The sequence below is a fragment of the Heteronotia binoei genome, chromosome 7, assembly GCF_032191835.1.
Source record: "Heteronotia binoei isolate CCM8104 ecotype False Entrance Well chromosome 7, APGP_CSIRO_Hbin_v1, whole genome shotgun sequence".
Classification (NCBI taxonomy): domain Eukaryota; kingdom Metazoa; phylum Chordata; class Lepidosauria; order Squamata; family Gekkonidae; genus Heteronotia; species Heteronotia binoei.
This window is the reverse complement of record NC_083229.1, coordinates 74,514,385-74,539,589: the sequence shown is the minus strand read 5'-3', so window position 1 is coordinate 74,539,589 and position 25,205 is coordinate 74,514,385. Positions and strand designations below refer to the sequence as shown.

At 42.0% G+C, this 25,205-nt stretch overlaps 1 protein-coding gene across 1 annotated transcript in view; it reads right to left on the bottom strand.

Annotated features, from left to right (window-relative positions):
• LOC132575534 (desmocollin-2-like) overlaps positions 1-25,205 on the bottom strand; it is a 48,133-nt gene that overhangs the window by 5,418 nt on the left and 17,510 nt on the right. The window contains exons 6-14 of the mRNA XM_060244346.1: positions 22,186-22,330; positions 20,937-21,112; positions 19,479-19,613; positions 18,794-18,979; positions 14,738-14,997; positions 14,471-14,610; positions 10,727-10,939; positions 10,366-10,641; positions 1,352-1,473 (exon numbers count right to left, since the gene is read on the bottom strand). Of these exons, the coding sequence (XP_060100329.1) occupies positions 1,352-1,473; positions 10,366-10,641; positions 10,727-10,939; positions 14,471-14,610; positions 14,738-14,997; positions 18,794-18,979; positions 19,479-19,613; positions 20,937-21,112; positions 22,186-22,330 (1,653 nt within the window). The remainder of the gene's footprint in view (positions 1-1,351; positions 1,474-10,365; positions 10,642-10,726; positions 10,940-14,470; positions 14,611-14,737; positions 14,998-18,793; positions 18,980-19,478; positions 19,614-20,936; positions 21,113-22,185; positions 22,331-25,205) is intronic.

Below are 25,205 nucleotides of genomic sequence, written 5' to 3'. Positions count from 1 at the left end.
TATAAAAATTGATTATAATAAAATAAATAAAATAAGTAATAAATATTCCCAAGCAGCAGGGCATATAACAAGGTGCTACATAGAACGGCACTGTATCAATGTGGCTTTCTTATGATTCACTGTTCTGTTTTCTCTGAGAAAAAAAGCTGGCCTGGCTTGAACCCCAAACAAGTTACCCACACCCCAATCCTTTTTGGATTTCAGTTGCAGATTTCGCATTTCAGGTTGGGGTTGGTTCACATTTCACAGTGTCTGGTGACAAATGTAAAATCTCAGCTGCATGTAGTAAATTAGCAGTTAAGCTCAGAATGGGCTTTTTCATCAATCTTGTCATCACATTGTTTCTTCATAAAATAAGAGCTGTGATTAGCACATGTACATCAGAGTGCCTCATAACAATAAGCAACTGACAATGCTTATAACTCCCCATCCCATAGTAATAGCTGGCATTTCTAATGAACTACTATCAGCCATGTTTATTGCCATATATTAGAAGTGGCCAAACATGCTTAACATAAGACCCTCATAGAATAACTACAATCCTAAGGAAAGTTACTCCAGTCTAAGCCCATTCATTTCAAATAGTTTAGACTGGAGTAACTCTCCTTAGGATTGCCCTCTAAATGTCAGATGTTTGAGTGCTGCAAGACATGAACAAATATTACACACACGCAAACACATCTTTATTAAAACTCACAGAAAAATAAAATACATATGTATGCATTTTACAACACAATCATGCTAGAAGGAGACTTTTTAAAAAACAAAAGTTGGGAATAACTGTCCCCATAAAACCATCATAGGGAATGTTAGGGAATTATTTTTTTAATATCAGTGGGAGAAGGAAACAAACATGTAACATATAAATCAGTGGCCACTGCTTGCATCCTTATGTATCTCTTTTCTTGACACTAATGTTAGTAAATACATTTCCTATAAGAGCAATGAAACAATGCCATTTTTAATTCTGTCCCTCATTCCAGTGGCTTTCTTGGCTCTTGCACACATTTTCCCCACTTCACACATGGCAGAAATAGTCACCTACCTATGGGTTAGTGCTCAGAGGATGACTGAAGTCCCAATGCTAAACACACTTACTTGAGAGTAAACCTGCATTATGTTCCTCCTCAACCTCCGGGAGCCGCACAATATATGTGAAAGATCTGTATGTGGCTCCCAAGCCAGTTTGGCCATCCCTCCCATAAAGTATCAGCATATAAGTGCTGGAAAGAGATTGCTGTTTGGAAGGTAAGGATATGTTCCAATGTACAATTTCTCTCTATGGGAGCAGTAAATGCATAATCAATGAATCTGGTATTTCCAAACATTATATGGGGGGAATGCAACTTACTGTCACATTTTCACCTGGTGCCTCCGTGTTGGATACAATTAAATTGTGGGAAGCTGAATTATCACCCACCACTCGAGGCCTGGACCTTCTTTTGTGGACCCAGAAACCAAAAGGTATAGCTCCTTCAGAAGAAAAAACACAAAATCAGAAACAGATGTTATTGATGGGTCTTAAAGGCTGGTTCAGTAACAGAAGATAGCATGCATTTTGCAAGGCTTTTTGTTGCAAGAGTATATTTTTAAATATCTTGAGGGGGAAGGAATACTCACTTATGCATGATACAAAATACATCAGGTTACTGTTCAAAAGTTGGAGTACTTTTGCTTCCCTTAGAGGAAGTGCCTGCCTCTGGAACAGAGGTCTAGTGTTCACAAACAGCAGATAATGTGGCCAACCTGTATCTGAACTACTAACCTTTGACCTGCAAGTATAAGACATATAACTGGATGTTCCTCCTTATGTAGAAATTCCCCACGGATAGAAAATTAAATCTGGGGAGGGGGGAACTGAGCTAGAACTTTTTACCATGATATCTACTGTTGTTGAACATATGAAGCTTGTTTGAACTCAGTCCTAAAATGGCTGACTGGCTCCATCTTAGTAATAGTAATGTTGTTTCTGCAATGTCATGCTGAGTCATGCTGCATCATGATCCAGCTGTTACCTGTTACTGAGGTAAGGTGGGATGACCTCACCTGTAATTAGGTTTTGTGCTGACTCACAGAGCTGATGCAACCCTGATGATTGGTACGTGTACTTAGGGAAGCTCAGTGAGCCTGCTCAGTCTGCCTGTAAGGATTGTGGGTACTGTGCGGCCCACTGTCTGGGTGGCAGCAGACACTGCTGGTGTTGGATCCTATGCTACTGTGCTTGGATCGTGCTGTGTATACTTACTGCTGTATACTGTTATCTACTGAAGTGTGTACTGATTACTGTGTATGACCTTGGCCTGGCAATGACTCTGAATATTGGATACTATCACTGGTAAATATATCTACCATTGAATACAGCTGTTTCTCTTGTCTATTAATTCCTGTGTTTTGCCTGTCCCTCTCCTTCAGCTCTTCTGCTGCGTGCAAAATACTCTATCATTGGTTATGGGCCCAGAGCTCCCAGTGCTCCCAGTGTTTCTAGAGGTGCTGCTGTTCTGAAGACAGAGGAGGCAACACAGTGTTTTGGAAGAGACGGAGGCAGACTGCCAAGTTGCCCAGGTGTCCAGTGATAAGTAGCAGAGATGGAAGCTGCAAATGTTGTTTCCTTCTCTGGGCTCAGCATTACTAAGCTGAATGGGACTAACTATGCTACGTGGTCCCAGAAGGTCAGTCTGTTATTAAAGCACCAAGAGCTGTGGGAGGTGGTGGCTGCTCCTATCAGTAGCCCGGAGTGTGAAGAGGAGGCTGCTGAGGAGGCAGAGGAAGCTGCTGAGGACAGAAAAGCTGTAGACCTTTTGCGTAAAAAGGATGTTAAGGCTTTGTCTTTAATAGGTCTTTCTCTAGACGACTCCCAGCTGGTGCATATAGCAGGACTGGAGACGGCTCATGACTGCTGGAATGCTTTGAAGGAAATTTACGTCCGAGGAACTGTCGGTTCTCAGATTCGTTTGGTGAGGAAGCTTCTGCATACCAGGCTGGCAGCTAATGCAGATATGTTATCTCATATAGAGTCTATGCGTAGGATGTTTCTAGAGCTAAGAGAGCATAACCAAATGTTTTCTGAATCACAGGAGGTGTGCATACTTTTAAGCTCCTTAGATGCATCATATGACGCTGTGATAACGAGCCTGGAGGGTTTGCCTGAGACAGGGTTAACCATGAACGTCGTAACTGGACGGCTTCTTGATGAATATGGCAAGAGACAGTCCAATTCCTCTCTACGTGCGGAGAGAAAGCCTGTCTGTAAGCCAGAGAGGGGCAGTGGATTTACTGTTAAGGAGGATCCTGACTGTCCAACAGGTAATGTAATGGCTGTAAGGAAGAAATGCTTCCGGTATGGCTCATCTAGACATTTGTTTAGGAATTGTCAAGGCCAGAAAGGGAAAGAGAGACGGTCTGAAATGAGGTCTGCTGATAAGAGTGGTAATGTGCATCTCGTTACTACTGGTAAGTCAACTAATCACACTCAATCTTTCCTAATTGACAGCGGAGCGTCGTAGAACCTCTGTAGAGAGAGGAGTTTGTTTACTTCTTACACACCTGTTGATAACCAGTCTGTTGTTTGGGCAGATGGAGTTAAAGCAACTGTTTTTGGCAGAGGGAAAGTGTTCCTGCCAAGCCTAAGGAAGGAGCTTCAAATGGGTTTTGTTCCTTCACTTAAGATGAATCTGCTGTCTGTGTCTGCTCTGTGCAGGGAAGGTTTCAAACTGCAATTTGACACCTCGTGTTGTGAGCTGAGGACCAAGGACGGCTTGAGTGTAAAGGCTATGCTGAAGGAAGATTTATACTTCTTGCATACCAAGGTACAAACGTGTAATAACGTCTGTGTAAATAAACCAGTGCATGATAATTGCTGTCATCTTTTACACAGGAAATTAGGCCATGCTGGTTTTCCTGCTCTAAAGAAGACTGTTGAACAAGCAGAAGGCCTTAGTCTTAAACCTTGCAAGGAATTTCTTGACTGTGAAATCTGCAAGCTGGTAAAGTCTACAAAAGCTCCTGTGCGTACTCCAAGTAAATTTACTAGTAAGAAACCTCTTGACCTAGTGTTCTTAGACCTGATAGGGCCCTTTAAGGAGTCAGTGGGCGGGGCCAAATATGTCTTAAGTATAGAAGATCACTATTCAAGGTATGGTTTTGTTTACCTGTTGAAAGCTAAAACTGAAACCTTTCAAACTATGCAGAATTGGCTAAGGTTTGTTAAGAGAAAAACTGGAAATGTGCCTGCATGCATTATTTCTGATAGAGGCTCGGAATTTGTTAATAAACGTTTTCAAAGTTTGTTTGCAGAGCTTGGGATTGAGCACAGATTGACTGCTCCGTACAGACCTACCCATAATGCTTTTTGTGAGAGGAGAGGCCGTACATTGCAAGACATGTGCCAGTGTATGTTACGTGATGCAGATATGCCCTGGAGATTTTGGGCAGAGGCTATGTGCTGTGCCAACTACAACCTGAACAGAGTTTGGTGTTCATCAACTGGCAAAATACCAGCAAGCCTATGGCATGACAAGGTAACTAACTTGGCAAATTTGCATGTATTTGGAGTTACAGCCTTTGTTCATATTCCTCAACAGCTCAGACGTAAAGGCCAACTGAAGGCTAGACGTATGAGGTTTCTCGGGTATGAGAGAAACGGGAGCTGTTATCGTTTTGGCACGCTCGACAGTCGTGAGGTGGTGATTAGTGCTTCAGCCACGTTTCTGGAGAGATCAGAGGGCTGGGATCGTTGCACCCAATCGCCAGCGTTCTGTCTTGAGGATGACCAAGGAATCCGGTTACAAGTCAGCTCGATGCCTAGCAACCCAGAGGAGGGAGAGGCGGCTGAGTTAACCCCAAAAGAAGAGATGCCTGACGAGGAGGAGATGGAGGAGAAGCCTACTCGTGAGGAATTATCCGGGAGGAATGTGCCAACTGATGAGTCTGCATTGAGGAGATCTACACGTGAAAGAAGAGCTCCTGAGAGATTTAGTCCTGTAATGTCTGCTATACATGAGCCTGAGAAATATACTGACATTTTCTCTTTGTCCAAGGAAGAGCAGTGTAACTGGAAGGCTGCTATGGACGATGAACTTTCTTCCCTGAAACGTTTAAATGTTTATGTTGAGACTGATACTGTACCTGCTGGTGTAAAACCCATAGGCAGTAGATGGGTATACAAGGTGAAAACAGACCAGTCTGGGGGAAAAAAGTATAAGGCGAGGCTTGTAGCACAAGGTTGCAGACAGACTAATGAGACTTATGACGAAGTGTTTGCTCCAACGTTAAAGAGCAGTTCACTTCTGACTGCGTTAACTGTGGCAGCCAGAGAAAAACTCCATTTTACCCATTTGGATGTCTGTGTGGCATACCTAAATGCTAATTTGGAGCACCAAATTTATTTAAAGAGACCAGAAGGTATTCCTGGTACTGGAAAGGGATACTGGTTGCTAAATAAGAGCTTGTATGGTCTAAAGCAAAGTGGTCATCAATGGTCAAAATGTCTAGTGGGTACACTTAAACAGCTAGGGTTTACCCAGAGCATTGCTGATCCATGTGTGTTTACCAAGGGAAGTGGTGAAACACGATGTATTGTTCTTACTTTTGTGGATGACTTGGGGATTCTGACCAAGACAAAGAAACAAACAGATGATATTGTTTCAGCCTTAAGTAAGAAGTTTAAACTGAGAAATCTTGGTACTGTACAGACCTATGTGGGTGTAGATATTGCAAAAACTACACAAGGTTTTAAACTGTCACAAAAACCTAAAATCATAGATTTGTTGGACAAGTACAAGATGACTGATTGCAAAACTGTTTCAACCCCTATGGTGACTGGCTTTGTAAATGATGTTACAGATAGCCCACCATGTAATGTTGAAATGTACAGGTCGTTAATTGGTAGTCTGAGCTATATCAGTAATTGGACACGGCCAGACATATCAGTAGCCTGTAATCTGTTGGCAAGAGCTACCCAGAACCCTAAGCAGAATCACTGGATTGCTGCTAAGCGAGTGTTGAGATATTTAAAGAACACTGCTGACTGGTGTCTTTATATCGAACCTAGGGGGGAGCTAGCACTGAAAGTCTATACAGATGCAAGCTTTTGCAAGTGACTGTGAAACCAGAAAGTCAACAACAGGTCTTTCCATATATTTGGGAGAGGTATTAGTATGCTGGAAGACACAAAAGCAGCGTGTGGTTGCCTTGTCCACCACAGAAGCAGAGTTCTGCGCCCTTTCTACTGCTTGTACTGAGGTAGAATGGTTTAGACAGCTACTAAAGGACCTGCATATAGAGGCAGAGAAGCCTGTTGAAGTTCTGGAAGACAATCAAGCTGTGATTGAGATTGCAAAAGCGGAAGGAGTAAAGACAAGGAATAGATACACTGACATAAGGTACCAGAATGTCAGATCATGTATCATGGAAGGGTTGATAAACATAAGGTATTGTGATACTGGCCACAATACAGCAGATATGTTTACCAAACCCCAGACTATGGAAAAGCATAATGAGCACTGTAAAAGGCTCGGATTGAGAAACGAACAGAACTATTAAGAGGAGAATGTTGGAACTCAGTCCTAAAATGGCTGACTGGCTCCATCTTAGTAATAGTAATGTTGTTTCTGCAATGTCATGCTGAGTCATGCTGCATCATGATCCAGCTGTTACCTGTTACTGAGGTAAGGTGGGATGACCTCACCTGTAATTAGGTTTTGTGCTGACTCACAGAGCTGATGCAACCCTGATGATTGGTACGTGTACTTAGGGAAGCTCAGTGAGCCTGCTCAGTCTGCCTGTAAGGATTGTGGGTACTGTGCGGCCCACTGTCTGGGTGGCAGCAGACACTGCTGGTGTTGGATCCTATGCTACTGTGCTTGGATCGTGCTGTGTATACTTACTGCTGTATACTGTTATCTACTGAAGTGTGTACTGATTACTGTGTATGACCTTGGCCTGGCAACGACTCTGAATATTGGATACTATCACTGGTAAATATATCTACCATTGAATACAGCTGTTTCTCTTGTCTATTAATTCCTGTGTTTTGCCTGTCCCTCTCCTTCAGCTCTTCTGCTGCGTGCAAAATACTCTAACACTGAATCAGACCCTTGGTCCATCAAAGTCAGTATTGTCTTCTCAGACTGGCAGCGGCTCTCCAGGGTCTCAAGCTGAGGTTTTTCACACCTATTTGCCTGGACCCTTTTTTGGAGATGCCAGGGATTGAACCTGGGACCTTCTGTTTCCCAAGCAGATGCTCTGCCACTGAGCCACCGTCCCTTTTGGAAACTGTGGTATATAAAGGAACATTCATGCATGTGATTCCTACCTGTACATGTTGTTATGAAGTCTGGATACAGGTTTAGCAGCTCATATACTGTTTATGAGAACTATACCAAAGATCCTGCAGATACAAAAACTGATAACTGAGCCCTTCACTATTTGAAATGAAACTATTTTGCAAACAGTATTTCTCAATATTTTGCCTGGGTCTCATTGTGGAAGGGTCTCATTGTGGAACACAGGCTCTGATACCTGGTTGGTCTTGTCTCAAACTCTTACAATGTAATTAATCTCTGAAATAATTTAGTTAATGAGGAACCCTGGAATGAAACATAGTGGTTGTATTCCAGGCATGTGAAATAACTAGGTTTCTCATTTCTGCTAGCCAATGAAACTAACAACATGTCTGTTTATCTAAATGGCTACACAGGTGCAGTGGCATAAATTCAGCAGTATTTAAAAAAAAAAAACCCTCTGACAGCCAAGGTAACTGTGTGTCTGAGTATAACAATTGTACCAGAGTATAACAATTGCTAGAAACAGAAGTACTACCTGATTTTGGCCCAGACCTACTACCAATGCTTAAATCTCTTAATGCCTCCTTGAAAGTCAATATGATGTCATAATTACAGCTTTAACTAGGACTGCTGATAATTGGGTTTAAAACTCTGTGGAGTCACCAAACTTTCTGGGTAGCATTGGGGCAGTCACTGCCTCCCAATCAAATCTATTTCACTAAGTAGGTGTAAGGATAAAGGGGGGGGGGGAGAAAACCATTTATACTAACTAAGCAACTTGGTCAAGGTAAAAATGTAATAACCCAGTAATAAGGACAAGTATGAAATGGAATGCAAACAATGGGAAATGAGAGCATGTGCCATGGACAGTCCCATGAAAACTGGTTGTTCTGGATTCACCCCAATCCTGCATATTTTCATTCCAGTTTTCCCAGTTATAACAACTTTACGGTTAGAAAGAGAGGTTCAGATTCAGAAATATGAGAATACAATTACTGGACTCCATCAGCCAAATTAATTTAGAAATGTAGATCATCCCATGTGGAGAAGAACAGAAGACTGGATTCAGCCCACATATTGAATGTAATGACTGCTGGCAAAAGTGACCCATATATGGCTTCTAGAAATTTCTGCAAGTTGTTGCTACCTATAATTTTAAGGCTAGGTAATGGACTACTATTTATACACTAAAAATATTTAATGGACTGGATTTTTCTACCTCTGAAGGCACATCATATGTTATACAGCTTTACAGTGCCGTTCTAAACAGTTACAGCTTTACAGTGCCATTCTAAACAGTTACACCCTTCTAAACCCATTTACTTTAATGAATTTAGAAGAGTGTACCTCCATTTAAGATTGCACTGTTATTACTTAAACTACCCTAACAAATCATTTTGTGTATTCAGAGTTAAATCCTTTGATGAAGCTTCTTTGTTATATCAAAATAACAACAGCAACAATAATCACAGTTGACCTCCAGATCAGATAGAGGTGGTTTGGCTTTTAGACCTGATGCTTTTAGACCTGTCAGCCATGTTTGACTTAGTCAATCATCAGTTACTGACCCACCGCATTGTCAATGCTGGGATACAGGGGTTGGCCTTACAGTGGCTCTCCTCTTTTCTCCAGGATTGGGGACAAAGGGTGGTGATAGGGGAGGAGCTATCCCGATGGCACCCACTTCTATGTGGTTACCACAAGGGGCAGTTCTCTCCCCGATGTTGTTCAACATCTACATGGGCCCCCTTGTCCAGATTGCCCAGAGGTTTGGGCTGGGATGCCATCAGTACACAGATGACACCCAGCTCTATCTGTTGATGGGTGGCCAGTCCAACTCCTCCCCAGAAGATCTGACCATGGCATTACAAGCTGTGGCAGGGTGGCTCAGGCTGAGTTGACTGAAATTGAATCCAACAAAGATGGAGGTCCTGTATCTAAGTCGTGGTGGTCTGGGAATGGAGATCTCTTTACCAACCGTCAATGGAGCACCACTTACATTGTTTAGGGGTATTCTTGGACTCCTCTTTAACAATGGCGGCCCAGGTGGCAGCCACTACCAAATCAGCCTTTTATCATCTTCAGCTGATAAGGCAGTTGGTCCCCTACCTCAAATGCAACAATTTGGCAACAGTGATCCATGTCATGGTCACCTCAAGACTGGATTACTGTAATGCCCTCTACATGGGACTGCCCTTGTCTCAAACCCAGAAGCTTCAACTAGTGCAGAATGCTGCAGCAGGCTGCTAATGGGCCTTCCCTTGTGGGATCACATTCAACCTGTGCTGAAAGCGCTGCACTGGTTGCCCATCGCGTACTGGGTCCGTTTCAAAGTGCTGGTTCTTACTTTTAAAGCCCTATATGGCCAGGGACCTGCATACCTTCAGGCCCACCTTTCCCCACATATTCCCCAGAGAACACTTTGGACAGGGTCACAAAACCTGCTCTCAGTCCCTGACCTTAAAGAGGCCAGGCCCATGACAGCCAGAGCTAGGGCCTTTTCTGTTGTAGCTCCATGCTGGTGGAATGAGCTCCATGAGGAGGTCAGGGCCCTGTGAGAGCTTGCACAGTTCTGCAGGGCCTGTAAGATGGCACTCTTCCACCAGGCATTTGTAAATTAAGATCATAGGCTATAACAGACTCTGAAACATCTGGACCACCTCAAGCATTAACCTGCGATTTTTTTTTATATAGAACATCCAGCTGGAACAGCAGAATAGTAAAATGTGATATAAAAACAGACTAGGCAGCTATCCATCTTATCAAACAGATTGCCATCCATAAATTAATACAGCACTTGAAATGTTTTAATTTTTATGATTTTATGCTTTTATGTCTTAATGTACTTTTACATTTCATGTATATACATAAACATGTAAGCTGCCCTAAGCCTGCTCTGGCAGGGAGGGTGGGATATAAATTGAACAAAAATATTATTACCACTACCACTGCTACTACCACCACTATACTGACATATATGGGCTGAACTTTAAAAATTCCAAAGTGGTGTCATTATTTCTCATATGCTAATAGATCTAATGACTCATTTTGTATTTCATCTTCAATATATATATATACTTACCCATTGTTAACATTGTTCCCATCATTGTTGAAAAGATGGCCAAGGGACCAAAGGATCCCGCTTCAGCTGGAGCTTCGTATGGCACCTCTTCCGTAGAAACCCGATCCACAGCGATGTCTGAGTTGAGGTCAGAACAATCACTTGGATACACACAGTTGCAGTAATGAACTCTTATTTCATTTATTCCACTGTAACCTCCATTATCATATATCCTAAGAAGAAGTGTATAATAGCCATAAGGTATATCTTCATCAAGTGAAAGCAACGCTGATTCCTCTGTATAAGAAATGATCCAAATGTAGTAGTTAGAAATTCACACAATTACTACTTTAGCTAAGCTTACTACAGATCATATACATACCATCATATGGTATTATCCTCCACGCTGAGTGCATTGGCTTTTCTATTTCAAAATAGAAAGGTGTTGTGTAGGGAGATTGATCAGCATCAAAGGCTGTAATATATACTGGTTCTTTGTCCTTGCACATTACGTAATTACTTTCAGTAATCACTGGGTAATTGTCATTCTCATCTATCACTGTTATAACAATTTTTCCAGTTCCTGTTTTACCACCTGGGAAATAAAAATAGTCTTTCACAGTTTAATGTTTTAAATAATCATTTAAAAAAAACAGGTTGGGTTTATCTCTCCCATAATTATATACAACAGTGCAAAGAATTCAGTGCTAAAATTATATAAAATAGGGAAGATTTCTCCCTTTGTTTCTTTCATTGGTGTTAGACCACATAACACCAAACTAGGCAACATACATACGTTCAAGAAGAGATACTGGAGCATGGTTATAGGTGTCTGCATAAAATCTTAGTTGTATATGAGGCACAGAAAGAAGAAAAAAAAATACAACAATAGAGAAGATATTGAAGAAGAAGATATAGGATTTATATCCCGCCCTCCACTCCGAAGAGTCTCAGAGCGGTTCACAATCTCCTTTACCTTCCTCCCCGACAACAGACACCCTGTGAGGTGGGTGGGGCTGGAGAGGGCTCTCTCAGCAGCTGCCCTTTCAAGGACAACCTCTGCCAGAGCTATTGCTGACCCAAGGCCATGCTAGCAGGTGCAAGTGGAGGAGTGGGGAATCAAACCTGGTTCTCCCAGATAAGAGTCTGCACACTTAACCACTACACCAAACTGGAGCCAATGACAGCAAAGCTCCAGTAGCCAATAGGAATGGTAGGCTGAGAAGTAGGGAATCAGTTAAGATTTGTCAGGTGGTTGTGAGAGATGAAGGTCTGGAAGTTGGAGATGGAGATGTGTGTTTGGGAGGGGTTTAATCCAGGAAAGTGTTTTTACAAGTACACTGTTAGTCCCCTAACAGGATTCTACACTCACCCCAGGGCTTTTTTTGTAGAAAAAGCCCAGCTGGGACTCATTTGCATATTAGGCCACATCCCCTGATATCACCAGAAGTTATGTCAGCTGTTCAGTAGGTTATTTTCCACATATTGACACAGAACAGTACAGGGCCATCAGCTGCATTTCATGAATTTATTTTTCTCACACAGCCTAATGAGAGACCTTGGGCGTTTTCCCACAGAGCTTACCTCGGAGCGACGTCGCTCTTCACCGCGCAGCGTCTGCGTGGATTTCCCACCAACTGCTCCGCATAACCAGGAAGTGCCGGACCTTTTGCGTCGCAGATGTAATCCGCTAAAAACCAGTTAACGTTAGTGACGCAAAAGCCGCGGCTCTTCCTGGTTATGCGGAGCAGTTGGTGGGAAATCCGCGCAGACGCTGCGCGGTGAAGAGGGACGTCACTCCGAGATAAGCTCTGTGGGAAAACGGCCCTTGTTTTGCCCTCACTCCAAACACAAGTATATGAAACCAGAAAGCTCACGGGTATGAGTAAGGTATATGACTTAGAACATTCCATGAGAGCTTTAACTAATGCATATATTGAAAACCGCCAAAAACCAGTTTACATTTGCGACGCAAAAGCTGCGGGACTTTGCGGCTCTTCCAGGAGCTCTGGAGCAATTAGTGCGAAAACCGTGCAGACGCTGCGCGGTGAAGAGGGACGTCGCTCCGGCTTAAGGTAAGTGCGAAAACGCCCTCTCATTTCTCATTCCCTTGTTTCCATTTGTGCTCAGATTCTTGCCCATACTTCCACTTTTGCAGCAAAGCATAGTTTGCCATTTCAGCTGAACTTGTCTACTCTACCTTTTTGTGAAAGATCATGGGGATACCATGTGTGTTCCTTATGCTGTTTTATGTTTGGAGTGCGGTCAGAATTTGTTAGCTACTAAGGCATGGGTTCACACAATTAAATTCTAGTTACGGCTCCACTTCAACTCTGATCTGCTTAGTTTTCTGTACCAGCTACTTTCTGAATCGGATAATTCTAGCTGGCTATCTAACATTGAAGCTACAATAAGTTCCCTGGATCTATCTTTAGAATTTTTATCCTTGCTTTCTGAGTCCAAGGCTTTTTAAAAAATAAAATCTAGTCTACTGGGCTCAGAGCTGGAAACTCTTTATAGTCTGACGCCAACAGAACCTGCTCTCCCCTAAATTTAGGGATTATTCCGAATGCAAATATTCTAGCTGTGTACCTCTACCAACTTCCTAGCTCCAAATTTGCACAGAGCCTTTTCCTTGGTCAGATTCAATGCCCTTCTGTCAGCCATTTTATTTGGCAGATTCCAAGGGACTCTCTATTCATGTAGGTGCTGTCCCTGTAAAATTGATTGTGTTGGGACTGTCACCCATGTTCTTCTCCAGTGTCCTCTCTATTTGGCTTTTATGCCCCATATTAGCCCAAATTTTAGAGACCTCTGATGATTTTAAGGTGCTTTTTTTGCTTGATAATCCTGATACAACTGAATTAGTAGCAAAGGTTTTTTTATAGAGCTATGGTTTCTCATCTTGATAAGTAGTACTATGTATCAGGTTTTACTATGTTGCTACTTTGTTTTTATCTTGTAATCCTAATTTTATTCTGTATGGATTTTGTACTCTTTTAATATGTAACCTGACTGACCCTCTATTTTATATTTTCATATATGCCAATAAAGGCTGTCTTGTGTGTGTGAGAGAGAGTTTGCCATTACAAAAATGCCATTCCAGGTTTCCTCCCCCCCCCCCCAGATTACTTCTAATTAGGTTTAGTAAATTAGTGGCCCAATTGTATAAGCTTCACAGACAACTGATTCCTATCCTTGATAGGGCACTGGTCTGATAGGATCAAGACTGAAATATTATGTGCTTTTCTGTCCAATATGAGTTGCAAAAAATGCTGCAATCTTGTTTATGACAAATGCAACTGGAAGAGAAGAACTGAATTCCAGTTACTGGATAATGCTTCAGACCAGTAGAACAAACAGCTGCTTACATTACTAAAGTGAAAGCCAATTCATAAAAATCATGTTCTCCATATCTTATGGTTAGCTCTGCTTTATGGAAACATAATACACAATCCAGTGTCCTACCTGTGCAGACATTTGTCTCCTATAAAGACAAAGAAAGAAATGGAAGGAGATCCTGACGTGCATAACAGAGCACTTCTGCAAGTGTTATAGTCCAGGCATGAATTGGAGCTGCTGGACTGTGCCTGCTATCACAACATCTAGGCATGGTTTATACAGAACACATGAGAAAATAAGAATATAAGAGAAGCCATGTTGGATCAGGCCACTGGCCCATCCAATCCACCACTCTGTGTCACACAGTGGCCAAAAAACCAAAGTGCCATCAGGTGGTCCACCAGTGGGGCCACTGTGAAGGGGGAAGGAAAGTCTTTGCTTGTCAATGTTATATAGGTTTCCAGTTATAAGGAAAAATCACAGTCTGAAGACAGACACATTGCATCAGTAAACTAGATTATAACGCAACAAGGGTTCAAAAAGTTGTGAAATCATATTAATAGTATCCACAATCTTTTGAAGCTTTTGAAACTTGAAAGGAGGATGCAGACTGCTATTGGCCATCTAAGTCTGCACACTACCTATGAATAGCAAAAAGCCTATTATTGCTGTACTTGTATGATAAGAAATGAAAGATTCTTGACGATTATTGAAGATTCACAATTCCTGAAACTTAAAAGTTCACAGTAAAGCAAAGGTACTATTCACTACACTGGATACTCACTTCGGTCTGTAGCACAGACTGTTATGATGCATGGAGTATATTCCATATTTGGTATATCTCTGTCCAAAATTCTAGTGGTTCTCAGCTGTCCTGTGTTGTCAATGATGATCCAATTGCACATTCCATTTATTATTCTGTAACTATTGAGACCAAATAATTTTAAAGTGCTTTATACCATAAATGAATTGCAATAACAATGCACTTATAATTTTTCCTGATTTTATTCAGGTACTGTAAACTAAATAACATTATAAAGGGAATGAATACCTTATGCCTTCACTATTTCCGGTTTCTGGGTCTCTTGCTTGGTAACTGCCAACTACTGTTCCACTTGGCAAAGATTCCTTAATATTTAGAAAATATTCACAAGGATCAAATTCTGGTCCCTCATTCTCATCCAGAATTCTGACTATAACTGTCGTAGTACTTGTTGAATGGGTTCTTGAATATGGTGTTAGTACATAAGGTGCTTCATTATTTACAACAATTTCTAATCTTCTCTCCTTGGTTTTCTCATAGTCCAGACCCTAGAAATAAATGTATTTCTATTAAAATCAGAGCAGGGCTTAGTATAACTATGTTACTTTAATCTTCAAATCTTAATATTATAAATAATTATTACAGATAGGCTTTTTTTTTAAATCCACTGTCTTCCTCTAACAGATTTCTAGGGATGCCAGACCCCTGCCCCAGGAAATCCCATTTCTAACTGGTCCAAAAGGTGATGTGATGATATCACATGGAAGTGACATCATTACATTGCCAACATCATGCAGCTATGCTCTAGTTTTTGAACAAGACTTGATGGTAAAATCAACTACAAACCATAGAGTTTTGCCCCAAAACAGGAGTGTTACCACCTGATATCATCGATGTGATGACATCACATCCAGGTTACGTCACCATGCTGCATATGCAAAGCACACATGGCATAAGATCCTTGAAAAGAACCAGGATCCCCCTGCCGGCTTCAAGGTAGGACCTGGCAACCCTATAGATTACACCATGAAGGAAATGTCTATGAGAGAGACATTTCAAATATGTCAACTCTTGAAAATCAAATATGAATACATGTTAAAGTAGGTACTCAGGATTTAAAACTTGATGAGCAGGTGTCTTGGGTCATGTCGTGGGGGAACCTAAATACAAAAATGTTGCACTGTAGCTAACAGCAGAAGGGAAAGGCAGGACTGGGCCCTGAAGACACCTAAGAAGTAGGAAGGGACAAAGACTGCCAGTATTTGTCTCCTCAGGAGTCTGCCTTGGGAGTAAAAACCTCCTTGGCAGTCAAGGCCTACTCAAGTGTAGGTCAAATAGGATTGCCAGACACGGTCTGGAAAGCAGTGGGAGGCATGGGGGTGGGGATATGGGGGCAGCCACTAACAACAGTGTGATTTAGGGTTGCTTCTTCCCAAGTGGGGGCAGGGGTTCCTCCAGTTGGAGGCCCTCCCCCTGCTTCAGGTTCATCAGAAAACTGGGGGGGGGGGGAAATGTCTGCTGGGCACTCCATTATACCCTATGGAGACCAATTCCCATAGTGAATAATGGAGAATTGATCTGCTGGTATCTGGGGCTCTGGCGTGGGGGCTGTTTTTTGAGATAGAGGCACCACATTTTCAGAATAGCATCCAATGCCTCTTCTCAAAAGACCCTCTCAGTTTCAAAAAGATTGGGCCAAGGGATTCAATTCTATGAGCCCCAAAAGAAGTTGCCCCTATCCTTCATTATTTCCAAAGGAGGGGAGGCATTTGAAAAGTGTGCACTCCCTTTAAATGTGATGGCCAGAGTTCAATTATGCTTGTCACAACCTTTCTCCTGGCTCCACTCCCATGTCTCCTGGTTCCACCCCCAAAGTCCCCAGATATTTCTTGAATTGGACTCGGCAACCCTAGTGTGATTCTACTTCTGGGGTAAACCCAGAAGAGAGGTCACACCTTTATAGAAATTGCTGGAAATTCTGTCTTTCCTACATAGGGCTGCCAACCCCCCCCCCCCGATCTGGGCGGGGAATCTCCCGCCCGAGAGGTTCTCAACCCACCAGCCCACATTGGACCGGCGGGGGGAACTTTCCCCCGCGTTGCTGGTGCAATGACATCACCCAGAAATGATGTCATCAAAATGGTGGTGCCCATGTGGGGCCGCTCTAGGCGTTTCCAGGAAAACTCTATGGTTTTCCTGGATACTCTAGTCATTTGGGAGGTAAAACTCTATGGTCCAATAGGTGCCATAGAGTTTTAACCTCCCAAATTGCTAGAGCATCCGGGAAAACCATAGAGTTTTCCTGAAAACACCTAGAGTGGCCCCGCATGGGTGCTGCCATTTTGATTTCACTTCCGGGCGATGTCATTTTGTTGCGCAGTGCACAGCTGTCCCCCACTGGGGGATGAAGAGGACTTGGCAACCCTATTCCTGCAGGGAAGTCACATCACTTCTAAGTTTTCCCCAGAAGTGACATCAGGATGTTGGCCCCAGAAACAGCCAGAGCAAAGGGAAAACAGGCCAGAGCAGGATTAAGTGGGGCAGAGAGACAGTGCACTTACAAAGTCAGCAAGTCAGACAGTGGTCAAGGCCTGAGGCCTTTGAGGGCAGAAGGGACCAGGCTGGCCCTAGGGCTGCAAATCCCTAGGTGGGGGCAGGGAACCCCCCAGTTTGGAGGCCCTTCCCCCACTTCAGGGTTATCAGAAAGTGAGCGGAGGGGGAGGGAAATGTCTGCTAGGAACTCTATTATTCCCTATGGAGACTGACTCCCATAGCGTACAATGAAGAATTGATCTGCAGGTATCTGGAGCTCTGTGGAGGCTGTTTTTTGAGGTAGAGGCACCATATTTTCAGCATAGCATCCAGTGCCTCTCCCCAAAACACCCTCCAAGTTTCAAAAAGATTGGACCGGGGGGCCAATTCAACGAGCCCCAAAAGAAGGTGCTGCTATCCTTCATTATTTCCAATGGAAGGCAGGCATTTAAAAGATGTGTGGTCCCTTTAAATGTAATGGCTCTTTTGAGCTCAATTATGCTTGTCACAACCTTGCTCCTGGCTCCACCTCCAATGTCTCCTGGTTCTACCCCCAAAGTCCCCAGATATTTCTTGAATGGAACTTGGCAATCCTAGCTCGCCCTGCTCCCTCAAGGACCAGGGAGGCAGCATTCCGGGCCATGAGAACAGCAGGTTACTCTCATAGGACCTACCTCTCTCAAATCCTGATCATGTGGTATGGATGCATAGTAGCATTGCCAAATTCCAGGTGGGAGCTGGAGATCTCCTGGAAATACAACTGATCTGCAGACTACAAAGATCAGTTTCCCTGGAGAAAATGGCAGCTTCACAAGGCAGACTTTATAAATCATATCCTTACTGATTTCTATCCCCCTCCAAGACTCCACTATTGCCAGGCTCCTTCCCCAGATCTCTAGGAATTTCCCCACTGGGAGGGGCATTGCAGCAGGACATTTCAGTACTAGTTTTACAAAGAGGAAATGCTTATGCTATGTTGAATCCAAAGGTTTCCTGACATCTAAGTAATTTCTATAAGCAAAAGGTGGAAGCAAGTCCCCTTTTCCATTGTAATCTACTGAAGTCTCTGAAATAATAGAATCATAGAGTTGGAAGGGACCTCCAGAATCATCTAGTCCAACCCCCTGCACAATGCAGAAAACTCACAAATACCTCCCCCTAAATTCACAGGATCTTCATTGCTGTCGGATGGCCAACTAGCCTCTGTTTGAAAACCTCCCAGGAAGGAGAGCCCACCACCTCCCAAGGAAGCCTTTTCCACTGAGGAACCACTCTAACAGTCAGGAAGTCCTTCCTAATATTGAGCTGGAAACTCTTTTGATTTAATTCCAACCCACTGGTTCTGGTCCTATCTTCTGGGGCGACAGAAAACAATTCCACACCATCTTCTATATGACAGCCCTTCAAGTACTTGAAGATGGTGATCATATCACCTCTCAGCTACCTTCTCTCCAGGTTAAACATGCCCAGCTCCTTCAACCTTTCTTCATAGGACTTGGTCTCCAGACCCCTCACCATCTTCATTGCCCTCCTCCAGACCTGTTCCAGCTTGTCTATATCCGTCTTAAAATGTGGTGCCGAAAACTAAACACAATACTCCAGGTGAGGTCCTACCAGAGCAGAGTAAATCATGCTCCTATGGGACAGAGAGCCTTTAGGAATAGAGTGGGGCACAAAGTGAGAAGTGCCAGATGGAAGAAGGAGTTGGTAAAAACTGAACCTCTTCCACTGATGGGAAAATGTTTGGATTTCTTCCATTATGAATATTAAGATGCAATCCTAATGTATATAGTCTTTCTGATATATGGTTACCTTTAAAGCAGTTAAATGCCCAATGTTCGTCTCTTCATCCACAGTGATAGAAAAACTGTGATCTTCATTTCCTCTTATAATAGTGGCTGTGCCCACCCACGAAGGTGTTCCTACTTGATCATCATCTTTAACAGGAATGAGCAATATTTCCACATTTTCTGTGTTCTCAGGTACATCCACTTCATACTAAAACGCATTAAGTTCCAACTATTAGTTTATGAACAGTTTAGCCATTTTAGATCGAAGAAGTCAATTCTTAAGGCAAGGGTTTCATTGGATTTGGTCCAATCATTCCCTTTCACTAATTCTTCCTGTATCAGAGGAAGATTTTTTTTTTCTATCAGAGAACACTTTGCAGAGGAGAATCATTTGGGTATAATTTAGGAAGAGGTAGTTATTAGATGATGGAGAGGTGGGTGGGTACTCATGGATTTTGGATGTAGACAATGAAACAAGGTACTAACGAGAAATAAGGTAATAACTGAGTATTAGACAATGACATATCATCAACTATATAAACAGTTCTATTATTATGACACAAAAAAGAAATGTAATGCTATCAGTTCAGCTCTGAAAAGTTCAGTTTTCTTTTTTACATAGTTTAAATTCACTGGAATGACATTATCATGACAGTACATTCTGAATCCAAAGGAGAACTGATTCATTTTAGTAAAGGCAAACTTACCACAATTTGTTCTAATCGTGGAATATTGTCATTTATATCTCTGATCTCAATGATCACTTCTGCTGTATTGCACAAAGCAAATTCATGGCCTCCCATATCTCTTGCCTCTACTTGTAGTCTATGCTCTGATATTGTCTGAAGAAAGACATTGAGAGGAATATATGGATTAAAATGCCCTTGTGTGATAGGAAAACAAGGGTTTTGAAGCAAATGCTATTTTTAAATAGCATCTTTGCTCCTTTAGACATATAAATATGTAATTATCTGAAGAATGGGTGGTCACCCGTTTTTCAAATAATTACATATTTATATGATGTCTATAGGAGCAAAGATGCTATTTAAAAAAAAATCAGTGTGGACAACCTCTTCCTAAATACTAGCATGTTCATTTTGTCAATGTTTTACAGTCTCCACAAGACCATACTTCCATGTTTGATGCATGGTGTTGCTGTATTAGTCAAGAAACTGTAAGAAACTTTTAAATTCAATATTACTTCAGTGGTGGAGGCCCTAATCAGTAACTCCTTGCTAGGAGTTTACCTGTGTAGTCTTTTGTGACTGGAAAGTTAGAAATATATTGCACCGATCCTGGTTTAATGGTTGAAGGTGCAGGTCTTTGGCTGCTGTACCAGCTATAGCCATTTCCCCAAAAGAGTATGAGCAGGTAATGGTGATCTATGCTCTGATCATATTCCCAGGATAGATTATTGAAATGCATTTTATGTGGGGTGCCTCTAAATACTGTGCAGACATTTTAGTTGGTATAAAATGTGGCAACAGGCTATTGTTGAGGAATGGATAGGGGTACTGTACTATCCCTATGCAAAAGGTGAGGCAAGTAATGACCAGAGACATGGCCTGTTTACAATGGTGGCACATCACCTTTGGAATGCCCTCCCCTTTGAGACAGTCCTTTAGGCACCAGCAGTAGGGCATTTTTGGTAGAAAAAAAAGCCCAGCAGGAACTCATTTGCATATTAGGTCCCACCCACCATTGTTTCTAGGGTTGCCAATCCCCAGGTGGGGGCAGGGGATCCCCCGGTTTGGAAGCCGTCCCCCTGCTTCAGAGTCATCAGCAGGGGGAGGGGAGGGAAATGTCTGCTGGGAACACCCTATTATTCCCTATGGAGACTTATTGCCCATAAGAAATAATGAAGAATTGATCTGCGGGTATCTGGGGCTTGGGAGGGGCTGTTTTATGAGGTAGAGGCACCCTTCAAAGCAGCCATTTTCTCTGGGGGAGCTGATTTCTGCCAGCTGGAGATCAGTTATAAAAGCAGGAGATCTCCTGGTTGCACCTGGAGGCTGGCTACCCTACCTGAGTGGAGAAGTGTCATAACATCTTCTCACAGATGTTCTGTTTAGGCCATATGACATATTACTCCCATTTTATTCACATATAGCGTGTTCCCCTTGTCATATCAGTTGCACATAAATGTGAAATGCATGTACAATTACCTCTCTGTCCAGGTTTGGTGATAATACAGTAATAGACCCTGATTCTGGATGTATCCCAAATGCCTCTGAGATATGATACATTTGACCACTCTGTGACACAATTCTGTATCTGATTGTGCTGTGTAAAGTGTTTGGCTCATCTCTGTCTGTTGCAGTCACCTGTCCAACAATCGTTCCTGCATATATAAAGCATTATGTTCAAATTTTCACCTTTCTTTCAGAAGACAGTTTTCAAGCTACTTCTAATTTATCCACATAAATACAGGCATACACATGAGAAATGGGGGTGGGGGAGTAAACCATAATCGTAACCATTAAGGAGAACTATATCATTTTTGAAGACATAAAATTTGACCTTACAAGCTATGAAGGGAAGGAATGATTGAAATTGATTTCTTCCCCAGTTCCCTTTTCCCTGTAGCCCTGAAAACAATTCCTGAGGGTTGAGGGGCCAATGGGAACAGAGTGGGATGTTGTAAAGGTGTCTGCAGTTTGAATTGGGATAAATAACATGCTTCCTCTCTTGAATGAGCTCTTTGGCAACTGGAATAAAAGCTTTCAAGGAGGGGATGATTTCTATTAATTCTTCCTCTATCTTGCAGCCCTCCCTCCCTCCTACCCCACTCCATTCCTTTCTAAAGTCACTCCAACTCTGTAGAATTCTCCCTTTATGTAAGAACTCCTCACTCCGTTCCTGTTAGTGTTGAGAAATCACTTACAAGGTCATAAGAAAAGCCCGGCTAGATTAGACCAGAGGTCCATGTAGTCCTGCATCCTGATTCACACAATGGCCATCCAGTTGCCCTGGGGGACCCACAAAAAGGGCACGGAGGCCAACACCTTTCTCTGATGTTGTCCCCTAGCAGTAATATTCAATGGTTTACTGTCTCTGGTAATCAATCTTATCAGACTAGGACTCAACTAGGCAGAAATGGTACTCTTCAGAGATCTTTTGGGATGCTACTTTTATAATATATTGGTTGTATTAATTTTTATTGATGAATTATGGGGTTTTTCTGGTATTACTAGGCTAGAAATATTTGCAATAATGAATAAATATATTATTATTCACACAAGCTCCAAAACATTGTCTGTTCTAATTAGAAGGCTTATGAAAATGCATTAATCATTTTTAAAATTGACATCACTGTTTCTAATGCAAATAATTATTCCAACACTCTGATCATTATTTAATCACATTTTAAAATGGATTGTATGAATGATCGTAAAAATAAATTTAACAGTTTACCAACTCTACTGTTTTCAACAATACTAAAAATATAACTAGCATGCTCAAACTCTGGAGCATTATCATTGTCATCTTCAATTTTGATCACATGCACAAGAGGTGTTTCTGGTGTATATCCCTCTGGTGTCACTGCGTAGCAAATTATCTGTAGGGAGAGAGAAAAACATTTTTTAATTGCTAGTTACTCTCTAGAGTACATGAAGCCAGGATATACTCATTTTGGCCCTTGTTTACATGTAGGGATCTGCTATAGCAAAACATAACAAGCAATTTCATAGTAGGAACAAAATCCTCAGATATTAAGCAACCCATATGAATGCTCAGCATAGAATGGGACATGGTGAGGCCCCCCACTGAATATATACGGCCATAAAGACTTAGAAATGGTTGCATCTGAGTTGAACTGAAAAAAAGGGAGGAAGGAGCTGGGAATAAGTGGCAAGAAAGCACCTGAGCAAGAGACTGAAGTTATTTGCCATAGGAAGCAGGAATGTAAGAGAGACACTGAATGGAACAGGTTGAAAATTATTCAGGAATGTCTGCAGGCCTCATTTTGGGCAGGAGCTCACAGGAGCGGAGCTCTGGAACCTCTAAATTTTATTGTGCTTTTTCTTTCTTACTCCCCCCCCCCCAAAAAAAAAAAAAACTTCCTTCTGGGCTTCATTGTTTAAACTCCCTCTGAAAATGTTGCTGAATTCTAAGATTTGCCAAACTTTCTAATATTTTCCCCCACAAAAATGAGAAAATAACCAAAACATATAAAGCAGACTGATGGAAATCTTCATCATGCCACTGTGGCCACATAGGAGAAAGTAATTTTAAAAGTATGATGGGAGTAGGGTTGCCAAGTCCAATTTAAGAAATATCTGGGGACTTTGGGGGTGGAGCCAGAAGACTTTAAGGGTGGAGCCAGGAGACATTAGGGGTGGAGCCAAGATCAAGGCTGTGACAAGCATAATTGAACTCCACAGGGAGTTCTGGCTATCACATTTAAAGGGACAGCACACCTTTTCAATGCCTTCCTTCCATAGGAAATAATGGATAGGGGCACCTTCTTTTGGGGCTCATAGAATTGGACCCCCTGGTCCAATTGTTTTGAAATTTGGAGTATATTTTGGGGGAAAGCACTAGATGCTGTACGGAAAATTTGGTACCTCAAAAAAGAGCCCCCCCCCCGCAGAGCCCCACATACCCGCAGATCAATTATCCATTATTTTCTATGGGAATAAATCTCCATAGGGAATAACAGAGTTCCCAGCAGACATTTCCCTCCCCTCCCCCTGCTTTCTGATGACTCTGAAGCGGGGGGAGGGCCTCCAAACCGGGGGAGCCCCTGCCCCCACCTGGGAATTGGCAACCCTAGATGGGATTAAGGTTTTATTATGACAATCATAATTCAAGAAACATTTTAAGGTAGCTGTTGAGCTGATATAATTTGTCAGTGATGTCAGGGGTGTGTGGCATATGCAAGTGAGTTGTGCTAGTGACCTCCAGCACCTCTGTTTCTACGAAATGACCCTTGAATGTCTGAAATTCATCAGAACACAGCTGAGGGCCAATGTCACTGAGTCATGGCAGTAGCAACCCAAACTGAGCAAACAAGGGGCACAGATGACCAGTAGTGAGAATCTTTTTGAAAATTTCACTCATTTTGAATGGGTATCAATCACTGCTTTAAAATAATCCCAAATTCAAAGTGTCCAAATATATATGAATCAATGTTCAGTGGACCGTAACTGTGACTAGGGATGCAGGCATGCTACATCTAGGTGATACTAGAGAAATGTGGGCTGCACCCAATCCATAGAGAGGAGACTAATTGCCTTTTTGCAAGGGAATAGAGACATCAGCATGTATGTAAACTGGGACAGAAGTCAATAGTTTATTTGCTTCCTGAAAAATTTGCACAGGTGGATCCATTTTCATATTGTCTTTTTTGGAGCCTTCCATAATATGGGGTTAAATGTTTTTTAAAAAATCAATTTTGACTTAAAAGAAGTTTAACATAGTATTCCTGATCCTCCACATTTCCTGGTTAAGGGGGAAATGCTGTTCAAACAAATTACAAAAATAATCTGATCCCAATGGTAACAAGAGAAAGACATTTTTATATACAAAAACAGAAGCACATCTTACATGACATATTCATGTAGGTACTTTTAACTTATTGTAAACAAATTAATTTCAAAAAAAGTTAACTTGCTACAGCTCCAAGCCCAGATAGGAAAGAGAAAAGAGGTGCTATATAAGATGCAACAAAAAGGCCAGAGAGTCTCAACATCTAACTGATCAGAGAGTGGAACCACCTTCCAAGTGTATTTGAGTGAGAAAATTCTATTAACCCTTTCCCTCTCAGATGTGCTTGCATGCAGAGTTAGAATATCCAGCACATATGAGGATGCCAACATATCAAACAGACTTGATAGGAATTTACTGTAAAAGTTAAGCAATCTTAGGAAGGAACACAGTTGTAAAGCCTTTTCTAGTACAAGTATATGAAGTAGTGCATTCTCTTGGTCAGCTGATTTCCTTAGATCAGTAGCACCAATAATATCCAAGCCAAGGTTTTAAACAATTCATACTTGTCCTGCTGTACCCCAAATTCATATTTTTCTAAAGCCCTTTTACAATAGGTCAGAAGCAGAAGGAATGTCATAGGGCAATCTATTGTGATACAGTGCACAGTAAAAGGGATAGTAAAGAGTTGACTAGAACCTGTTTATGGGATGGAAGAAAACTCCAGCCCCTAGACTGCTCTGCTCAGTACTTTCATTTTCCTGTGTTAGTCTGAAGAAGTTGGTTGTAATATGGCAGACTGTTACATGCAGCAACTCCTGTAAGTAAATTGCCCCAGTGAGATCACAAAAGTGTGGGCTTGCAAAATGTTTAGTTTGGGTGCTTTGTGAGTGTGTGTGTGTTCACTTTCATTTAGTGGAAGCACAACTGCTGGGAACCCTTTGAAGGCAAAAAAGAGGAGGAAATTAAGACTATATTCAGGGGAACTGCACTGCTGTATTTTT